This window comes from Sinocyclocheilus rhinocerous, unplaced genomic scaffold (genome assembly GCF_001515625.1).
Source record: "Sinocyclocheilus rhinocerous isolate Xijiao unplaced genomic scaffold, SAMN03320098_v1.1 scaffold1694, whole genome shotgun sequence".
In the NCBI taxonomy this organism is placed as follows: domain Eukaryota; kingdom Metazoa; phylum Chordata; class Actinopteri; order Cypriniformes; family Cyprinidae; genus Sinocyclocheilus; species Sinocyclocheilus rhinocerous.
In genome coordinates, this window is record NW_015626863.1 from 232,964 (window position 1) to 244,036 (window position 11,073).

At 33.3% G+C, this 11,073-nt stretch overlaps 1 protein-coding gene across 1 annotated transcript in view; it reads right to left on the reverse strand.

The window, feature by feature from the left end:
- Nucleotides 1-11,073, reverse strand: part of LOC107717265 (arf-GAP with GTPase, ANK repeat and PH domain-containing protein 1-like) — an 87,063-nt gene that overhangs the window by 67,336 nt on the left and 8,654 nt on the right. Inside the window, exons 3-4 of the mRNA XM_016523951.1 lie at nucleotides 9,244-9,331; nucleotides 2,799-2,884 (exon numbers count right to left, since the gene is read on the reverse strand). Coding sequence (XP_016379437.1) covers nucleotides 2,799-2,884; nucleotides 9,244-9,331 — 174 coding nt within the window. The remainder of the gene's footprint in view (nucleotides 1-2,798; nucleotides 2,885-9,243; nucleotides 9,332-11,073) is intronic.

The following is an 11,073-nucleotide window of genomic DNA, read 5'->3' on the forward strand; positions in this document are numbered from 1 at the left end:
CAGTGTCACGTGTCAAAACAAACAACACGTGCTGTTAGTGATTTCCGCCTCTAGAGGCCGCTCTCATACTGTATAATGGCAGCGGACCCTTCTCGGCCACTCCAGCAACAGATGCAACCCGGAAAACTATCGGCATTGATTTTTGCCGATAACCGATAGTTCCGCCAATCAACTATTGGTGCCGATTAATCGGCAAAACTGATGAATCGGTCGACCTCTAAAAGAAATTAATACTTTTATTCAACATGCTTGCATTAAAAAAAAATCACATTTCAAATTATAATTTAGAATAATATTATATATAAATAAAATAAAAAAATAACTTACTTTATTAAACAAATCTTATTTTTGAATGGTAGTATGCATATATATGTGTGTGTATTTTTAATTTTATTTATTTATTTTATGTACGTATGTATGTATGTATGTATGCATGTATTTATTTATTCATTTTTACATTTTTTGTTATTTAACTACAAGTTAAACTAAATTAAAATAAGAAATTCTGCATTGGCAACTAGTAGAAATATTTTTTTAAATAGATTTTATTTTCATTTAATGTTTATTTTATTTAAAGTATCTATCTATCTGAACAGCCACTGAGTAGATGAACCATGTTATATGCCAGTTATATTTTGTAACGTAGGAAGATTTTAATTTTAATTTTAAGCAAACTTAGTTGTTTACTGAAGCCCATGTGTGAGTTATTCCTCTATTTGTTTTTCATTACCTGCAGGAGAATAATTCTAATCATGGATAAATTACACGACCAGTCACTGTTTCGGAGCCCTGAGACACACTCATTGACGTCTGCTTGAAATTTGAAGGGCCATATTACAAATTCTTGTGGTAATTTGCATTCTAATCAATTACGCATTACCATAAAACCAGCTAAACGGAACACAGACTAACAGAGAATAATTATAGCCGCTATTCCACCAGGAGCTACAGCGGCAGAAAAGTTTCACTCGAAATCCCCGTTCCCACAACACAGGAAGCGAGTCCTCATCCACGGCTGAAAGCTGCCGTGAGAACCATCAGACTATAATTACACTGAGCCGCAGCAAAATGTGAAAATAGGGCCACCCTGAAATGGGCCCCACAGGGTAAGTACAGCAGTCCATCTCGACACGGGCCCGTGTCCCGCTCTATGCTGGGGGAATGAGGACTGGGTGACACGTTTGTGGAATATTTTAGCAGCTATTTGGACAGTTCTCTGCTCTCCTCAACTTGTGAAAAATCTCACTTTCTCGGATATCATCAATTATTGTAGCGCCGCGTCAGCATGCAGCCCTGGAGCTGCAAATTGAACTAGATAATTAAGGTATTTGGTGTAATACTACATTAGTATTTTACATGGCAATATGTAAACAGTTTTTATCCACAAAAGCTAGTTATATGTCCTTATACAAGACCAGAAAATGTCCTTTAAGGAACAATTCACCCAACTTATGACTTACTTTCTTCAGTGGAGAACAAAAGGAGACATTTTCAAGAACGTTCACGCTGCTCTTTTCCATACAGTGACCAATAAGTACGTTCATTTCCCCTATTTTTACAATTAGTTTACCTTTGCCGTCATTTAAACACTCTCTTTAAGTTAATCTATAAAAACACTAATAATTTAATAACACTGTTACATGTTATTTTTAGCAAATCTGAAAATGAATGTGCATTATAATGTTGTCGCGCCTTAATTCATTTGGAACATTTGAAATTATTTATTTTGAATTAACTAATATTACAATTCCATGCTAATTTGTCTATTTACTGGTTATCTGCCATAATGTGAACTATTATCAGTTTATTGTGATTTAATTTTAAAATCTGTTAATCTGTATAAGTATTAATGACAACATATTCATATCATCTCCTTTTGGGTTCCACAGAAGAAATAAAGTCATACCAGTTTGAAAACACATGAGAAATGAGGGCAGATTAATTAGTTCATTTTTTTTTTTTTTACAAACTATTCCTATAACTTATATTTTATTACATATTTTATCATAGTTTTCAATAAAGCTTTATAATTAAAGGAAACATTTGACATTTCTTTAAGTGTTGTTAACTAATTGTTAACTAAAACTAAAACTATTAAAATTGCTGTTGTTAATTGAAATAAAGCTTAAAAATAAAATGTACAAATTTTATAGAAATATTGTATTGGCAACTAACTGAAATAAACAAAGTTTAAGTTGAAGAACTAAAATTACTAAAACTGAAATAAAAATAAATAGCTAAATAGAAGCTAAATAAAATGACAATAGCATGTAATAAAATTACTAAAAGTAAATAAAAATAAAAATAAAAAATATAAAAATAAATGTTGCTATCGAAATATGAATAAATACTGTAATAGCATATAAATAATGCTAAAATAACACTGCTTTCCAGTGTTATTTTAGTATCACTGAGATATAGTTTTTATTAATATTTTTAATCAGTTTTTATTTTTATATATTTTCCGTTTTGATTTTAATATTAGTTAAATTTGTTGTAATTTTGTTGTGTGCATTTTGTAATTTTCAGTAGTTTTTTTATGTCTATACATTTTTTATTATTGTTTTTATTTCAGTTTTATTTTTTAGTTATTTTAGTACATCAAGTTAAACTAAATTAAAATTAGAAATATTGTCTTGGCATCTAGCTGAAATAAAACGTTTTATATATGTAATATATATTTATATTCATTTCAGTTAATGTTCATTTTATTTCAAGTAACAACTTTTTATGGTTTTAATTTTAGTTTTGGTTAACTATAATAACTCTGCTGCTTTCATATTTAACTTGAGGCTTACCTGCAGTTCTGGTGGGCCGCCTTCATCCCTGATCAGCAAGAGATAACTCTGTCCATCCACCACAATCTCCTTTTTAAACCTCCCTCCTGCAAGAACACAGAATAACATTACTTATACTGTTTCTACAACATGGTCCTCTCTGAAGCTCATTTACCAGCAGGCAGTGTGCCGCTGACGTCAATGCCATCAAGATTAAGGGACTGAAGATACACCCCTGAGGAACTCCCTTCAGCTCCATCAATCTGAACGCACAAGCATTTCTAATTCTCAGCTTACGCATACCTTCTGGCAGTTGTGAAGTGTTGGACAAGAGATGGAGAAAGAGAGAGAAAGAGCCAATGAGTTAGTGAGCGTGTAAATGAGTGTTTGGGATGAATGTGTTTGCATGTCTAAACATGACTAATGATTAAACCCATCAGAGTGCTGCCCATCGCTCCTGCTTCATTATACAGCACATGGAAACATGGTTAACACAGAATAGAGCAACTGATAAAAAAGAAATATCAGCCAACAAATGAAATTAGGCAAGCCTTATCCGAAATCTGAGTTATTTCGACACCAGCAGTGAGATGAGAGTCTGAGACTTTGATTTTTCACCCTTCATTTATTCCCTTCTCAACAGATGTTTTTTTTCCTTCCTCGCAGCCGCTGAAAGCTGATGGAACTTTGATGCCATTGAGATTCCCTCAAATTAAATTGCACTTTTTTATAGTAGGAAAGTTTGTGTAGCCTTCTAGGAGGACAAAAGAGGAAGGGTGAGATCTTCGCAGATTATGACAGGTTAAAAAGGCAAGGCAATGTGTAGAATATATGAACAGCCTGGAGAGAAAAGGGCTGAATTTGGTTGAACTTCACCTGAAAGTGTTAGGAATTTAATTTAAATAAGCAGCCATTGAAAGGCACAGAATGTTACAGTGGCATGGTACAGAGGTTATGTAACAATGTTAGCTGACAGAATTATAATATTATTTAAAAAAAATAGAAATATAAAAAATGTATTTAAAATATTTAAATTATTTGTAAAAGAAATAATAAAAACTATTTTTATATTAAACAAAAATATAATGAGTATTTAATAACATATATTGAAAGAATAATGAATTACTATAATAATTAGCATAATTTCTATTTATATAAATAAAATATTCAAAATGATTAATTCTAAACAAATTAATTTTATTTTACTGTAAAAATATAATAAATAATGAAAGAAATAATAATAAACTATCAATGTTACATGAAAATTATATATATAATTATAATAATTCATTTGAAAACAGTGTTTTAATGTAAAAAATAGCGATGAAAAACCTGAATGATAAATAAATAATACTTGTGTGTCTATGTATGTATATATATAAATCAAAACAATTATTAATAACTATATTTTAATAATCAAATCATTATTAAAGCAATAAACAATAACAATTCAACTGCTTTGATTATCCCAGTGAATACTGTTCATGAGGGGACTGTATTATGAAAAATGCAATGAGATGGACAATGCAACGAACCTAACTTGACTTTCCATTTCCAGTGTGATGAATAAACATAAAGTGATTAGATTGACTATTTTAAAACATGTTTTGATTCATTATTTGATCTGACTGCCAAAAATTAAGGATAAAAGGTATTACACAAAATCAAATTAAAAACGCAGAGCAATTAGAGCTGGACACCCTTGACATGCAACGTGATGAGAAAATGTGACAATGTAGCATAATGCATACTCTTTCACTATAAAAAAGTAGTTCATTCAGTTCAGCATTCAGTTCAGTTCATTCAGCACATGACTTCCCTTTACTTTAACTCTGGAGCTTTGTCACTCCTGAGCACCTCCCAGGAGGGTTTTTATTGGGTAAATATAATGATTGAATGCTTGTTGCACAGTGTATGACTGGAAGCTGCTGAAGTTCGCGCCACATAGCAAATCCTTACTTCCAAGTTCAGTGACCCCTGGAGTAAATTGGCATTAAGAGGTTCACTGGAGCGCTGAGGGACGTTAATAATAGCGGAACGAAACACAACATGACACTAAGAAGATTTCAGCCAGCGACCTCATATCAACTGAGAGATATTGTCCATAAAGCCAGTACGCCAAGCACACTACACTTTTAATTATTCCACCTGTGTCCTGAGAATCCATCCATTTTTATTCCATCAATGCTTCCCTTGAGACTAAAAGCAAAATAAAACTTGTCAAATTCAGCACCGTTTTTGCTCTAACAGGAGAAAGTGAACAATATGTTCATATTGGCCAATATGAATACACCTGCAAGCATAATAAATATGAAAAATAGCAATGTGTGATATTTATTGTCTACAATAACATCATAACTGTTGTTTTAACAATATGCAAACTGACATTATCGAGTCACTCACTTTGCAAAAAACAAACAGAGAGAGTCCAAAAGCATTCACTGCATGAAGACTATTAGAATGCAGTTCGAATGCATATATAATTTCAGTTATAAAAGCAAAAAATATCCCTGTATGGGTTTTTGTTTTTTATATTTATAAGATATGATATAGCTAAGTAATATCACATAAGCAAGAGTGCTGTTTTCCTGAATATTAGCATGTGAGCATGATCGCAAACGTGATATTAACTTTATACACAGTTAAAAAAAAAGAAGTAAATTTTTTAACTTCTGTTTTTCGCCTACAAAAACAGTTCCAAACAAAGTTGGATCAGAACATTTGTGCATCTCAGAGAAACGCTGCATGTTTCATTCCTGAATGAATCTGTTTTTGAATGAATCATTTGAGTCAATGATTCATAAAGACTATTAATAAAGTCACTTGCTTTGTTTTTTAAATGAATCAGTAATTTGAATGAATCATTTGAATGAATGATTCAATTAATCACTCATTAAGACAGGCATTCACCAACATCTACTGGTGGTTTTAGTGTCATATTTATTTATCCATGACAGGCCTAAACCAGTCAAGGTACCAGCATAAAAAAAAACACTAAGCAAAATAATGTTTAATTATCGTTATCGAAAACAAAATCACAAAAAAATATCAACATCATTTTTTGTCAATATCGCACACTCCCAATGCAAAAATAACTTAATTACTGAAGAAAATGCAAGTTATGCTGGTATGAAAAACAGGCTGCAACTGTCTGAAAATCACTTAGTTCTTCCCCAATCCACGATTTGAGAAATCAACTAGTTCAAATCTCTAACTCTAAAATATGTGCAATAATTCTTGCATTAAAGGTCCCCTGAAATGCTTAGAAACACGCAGCGTTACTCATTTTGATTTCATTGGGGACTTTAAGAAGCACCACTAAAACTGTTGTTTAATTGAAAAGAACTGAATTTAACAGCTTTTTTTTCTGCCGCATTCACAGAAGCTTTTAAAGTAGGAGATAATTGCATTGGAGCCAGAAAGGGCATGTCTGAACATGTCAAGATAGGACAGAACAAAAATCCCTCCAGCAAAGTTTCTTGCTCATTCAGACGTTTGACAGAAAGCAGTGCAAAATAGATGTTTTTCATCTCTCAGTTTGTGCTGCAAAGGCTAAAAAGAAAATGGCAAAAAGAAATCGAGCCTTACTGTCACCAGCAGAGATGTGTGAGGCTTTTCACGATGCTGTGATTGTTCTGAAATTCAGCCCTGGTTTGGGTCTTCAGGAATCCGTCGTTATGATTCTAATCTCTAATTTAGATTTCAGAGGGGCAGCTGGTGCCAGGAGGCCATAAACATTTAATCTCTCCGCCGTCACTCAAAAGTAAACGCCGAGGGTTGATGACACGCTCCGGTGGTGGCAGGCTAGGCTGCCTGACCCTCTGTTGTCATGGCAACACCGGAGCAATCGTAGAGGCGGAGCATTGGCATGGAAACTCAGAGCTTCTTCTGTGCAGGAGCCAATGGTCAATTTCAATTAAGCGTCACTTAATAAACCTGGGAAGGTCTACAATTCAAAAGTCTTAAAGGTTTTAAAATAAATTAATACTTTTATTTGCAAGGATGGATTAAATTGATCAAAAGTGACAGTAAATACATGCATTTAAAAAAAATATTTTAAATATTATCAAAAAATATTCATCAAAAACATCCATCTCTACTCAGAGGTGTGTTAGCACCAATCCCGCAGCGATTCATTGACTTTCATTTCTGTCAGGACCACTATCGTCAAAGATGATTGACAATTAGCATACCGTTTGGATTGGCGGTATGGGTCTGTTCTGGGCAAGAACTCCCTGTGCATCCATGCAGTCTAGCATGGATGAGAGCAGGGAGAGCAGCGATAACGCCCCAGGGTAAACAGAACAGAACCAACAAATGCATTGCAGATATCGTTAAAGTTCAATAATGTTATGTACACATTTTAGAATTAGTCTGATTCAAAGGAGAATCAGAAGGCTGAATCCCGACTGACAGAGGAGGAGCTTTGTAAAAATCGACGCGTTTCAGAAAGGCGGGGCATAGAGGAGAAACAATAATGTACAGTATGTTGAAAATAATGTGTTTTTTTAACCTTAAACCGCATAAACACATTTCATTACACCAAATACACACAATAATGTTCTTTTTAGCAACATCATATGACCCCTTTAAAGCTCAATAATTTTATGTACACATTTTAGAATTAGTCTGAATCCTGACTGACAGAGGAGGAGCTGGGGATGGAGGAGGGTAATTAGCTATTAGGCAATGCGAAATCTGCTGATAATACTGAGGGACCTTATATATGAATGCTTAGATAGGTGTCGTATTCCTATAGGTAGATGGGGATCAGCTGAGAGTCAGCTGATGCGAGCTTGACTAACGTGACCTGCCAGAACTAACGCTACGCTTGATTTTTCTCACTGCATTAGAAATGCACATTATTCCACATCGGTGCCACAGTCCGGTCAGAGAGAGGCAGAGACTCTGACTGAATGAGACTGAACTGTGAAAGTTGAATTCAAAACAAGTCCTAACAGGCTCCTGAGCGTCGTCTTCCTTCAAGGGAAACACAATGTGCATACAGGCATCCAACCAAACCCACTGGGCCAGAATACTCAACATTTTACCTCATTTTAAGCAATGTGGCTATTGTTCACCATGCTCCAGGTTCAATGCAAGTTTAAATATATTGTCAACATTTGAAAATTATTTTTTCTCTCTCTCACTAAAACAAAACCTTTTTTTTTTTAATTGAAAACAAATATCTCATTTACAATAATGTAGACACAATGTACTGCTAGAATTTTGGCTAAAGCATTCAATTCGTTCTTCAATACAAAAATGTGCATTATAGGAGCTAAAAAATGTCTAAATCATCCCTTTAGCAGTTATGCATTACAGATGTAATGTTTCTTCACATAAAATCAATACAAATACATAAAATACAATCCTTTAGTTAACCTTTCAATACTTAAATTTACTAGCTTGATTTGATGATAAAACTGGACATAACTTACTCAGAAAAGGTTTGTAAGTGATTTTATCATACTAGACTCATGTTAAGACATATTTATGGTGATACTTTCAAAACAAGTTTTTTTATCATTGATTCTAAGGTAATCTTGCTTTATAGGCTTATTGTGTAAGTGCATCACCTACTACAACACAATTGTTATTTCCTATTACAAATTGAGGAACAACTCAAAGTCTTAATTATGTAGATGTATTGAACCCAGAATATTTCTTTAAATAAAAATGCTACCGTTTAAAGTGGGTCAGTGACATTTTTTAAATGTGTTTGAAAGAAGTCTTTCTCACCAAGGCTGAATTTATTTGATCAAAAATACAGTAAAAACAGCAATATTGTGAAATATTATTACAATTTCAAAGAACTGATTATTTATTATTTATATTCTAAAATGTAATTTATTCCTGTGATCAAAGCTGAATCTTCAGCATCATTACTCCAGGCGTCAGTGTCACATGATCCTTCAGAAATCATTCTAATATGCTGATTTGATGCTCAAGAAACATGTATTATTATTATCAATGGAGAAAACAGTTGTGCTGCTTAATATTTTTGGGAAACCCATGAGACATATTTTTTTCAGGATTCTTTAATCAATAGAATGTTCAAAAGAACATAATTTATTTGAAATGGAAATCTTCTGCAACATTATAAATGTCTTTACTGTCACTTTTGATCAATTTAATGCATCCTTGATGAATAAAAGTATTAATTTCTTAAAAAAAAAAACCTCACTGACCCAAAACCTTTGAACGGTAGTGTATTAATGCAATTAAAAAGAAGATCATGAAGTCTAAAGTTTTACTTTTAACCTCAGTGTCAACCTAAAACCATTGCAGGGCATCTCTAGCTGCCAAAATAATTTGTTCATATAAAAATAAATAAAGCGCACAAATGACCATATGAGATGATACAAATTCATGGCCAGCAAAGTTTGCTCCGCAGCAGGAGGTCTTGTTGGGTGACTGGCCCTGACAAACACGCTGTAGGCGGCCCTCCCTGCTGCTCACTCACCCTCGGGCGACTCCTCCTGGACATATGTTCCTGTCAGATACCGGTGAACTAACGCTGACTTCCCACTGGACAGGTTTCCCACGATGCCCTGCATGCAGAAACAGAAATGAGTCAGGCCGAAACAGAGCAGCAAACGACAGTGTTTGGGTGCATAAAGAAAACAGAAGAGAAAACAAATGACTGTCTGGAAGACAATCAATGGGATTAATTTCAGGATATTAAAGAACTAAAGAACCTGATGTCACATGGATTATTTTACAGATCTCCTTGCTCCGTTTCTGGACTTGGGAACATTTCAGTTGTGTTGCTGTCTATGCAGGGTCAGAGAGCTCTCAGATTTCATCAAAAATATCTTAATTTGGTGTTCCGAAGATGAACGAAGGTCTTACGGGTTTGAAAGGACATGAGGGTGAGTAATTAATGACAGAATTTTCATTTTTTGGTGAACTATCCCTTTAAAAATGCTGTAGCTGTTTTTGTGAACATTTGCCTCAAAGACAATAATCACTTTCATCAACTTTTCACTACCAACAGATGGAGAACATCCGTTGTGCATCCAGGATTTCCTTCAAACAAGTCGAGATCCCTTCCGTCATCAAACAACACCTCAAGCGTGGAGGAAGCAACTTTCAGGAGTTTCCTCGCTCACACCTGACGCAACTGTTCTGCCTGTCAGTCCACGGGACGACGGCTGTTCCTGCACGGATAATTCCCTCACAGCTGCGAGTAGACAGCTTTAAAAACATAATGAGGACAGGTTTACCTGTCTTTCTCCTCAAACACTGGAGATGAAGGACTGGTGAGCGCCGATAAAGACAGAAGAAGCTTTTTTCTTTGAAGAATTCAGTAATGGCAGTACTTCACAAAGGTTTACACTTTCCCCTGCACTTTGAATGTTAGTTTATTTGTTATTTTTGTTAATTTGATTATGCTTCCAGCTACCAAGACAAACTGCTCTGATGAACACATTTTCCATATTTAAATTCCTTTTCACAGAATTCCAAAATGTTCCCCCAAAATTCAGCAAAGAAAATGTGAAAATAAAGTCCTTCTAACCAATATGCAAAACCGACATTTAAATCATAAGGTATTATTAATAATAGCTAAAAACCTCAATAGCAAAAATCTGTAATATAAAATTCATTTTGTAATATAATGATTTATAATAATTTAAAATTGCTATAATAATTATACGTAATAAATAATATAATATATAATTGAAATAATAACTAATTAAATTAAATTAATTAAATTAAAATAAATTAATTTAAAATTTAATTAAATTATTATTTAATAGCAGATAAAAATATTTTATGCTAACGGAATGTTTACTCTAATATATTCTGATATACACCGGAATTAAATTAAATGAAATTAAATTAAAAAGTGTAAATATCAGTTAAAAATGGCATCTTTGATATTATTTGATAACAATATAAAGTCAATAATTAAATCAACTTAATTAGTATACATTTATACATATATGTGACCCTGGACCACAAAACCAGTCATAAGGGTCAATTTTTTGAAATTGAGATTTATACATCTTCTGAAAGCTGAGCTTTCCATTGATGTATGGTTTGTTAGGATAGGACAATATTTGGCCGAGATACAACTATTTGAAAAACTGGAATCTGAGGGTGCAAAAAAATCAAAATATTGAGAAAATCACCTTTAAAGTTGTCTAAAGTCCTTAGCTACACATATTACTAATGATAATACATTTTTGACATATTTATGGTAGGAAATTTACAAAATATCTTCATGGAACATGATCTTTACTTAATATCCTAATGATTTTTGGTTGGAAAGAAAAATGTATAATTTTGA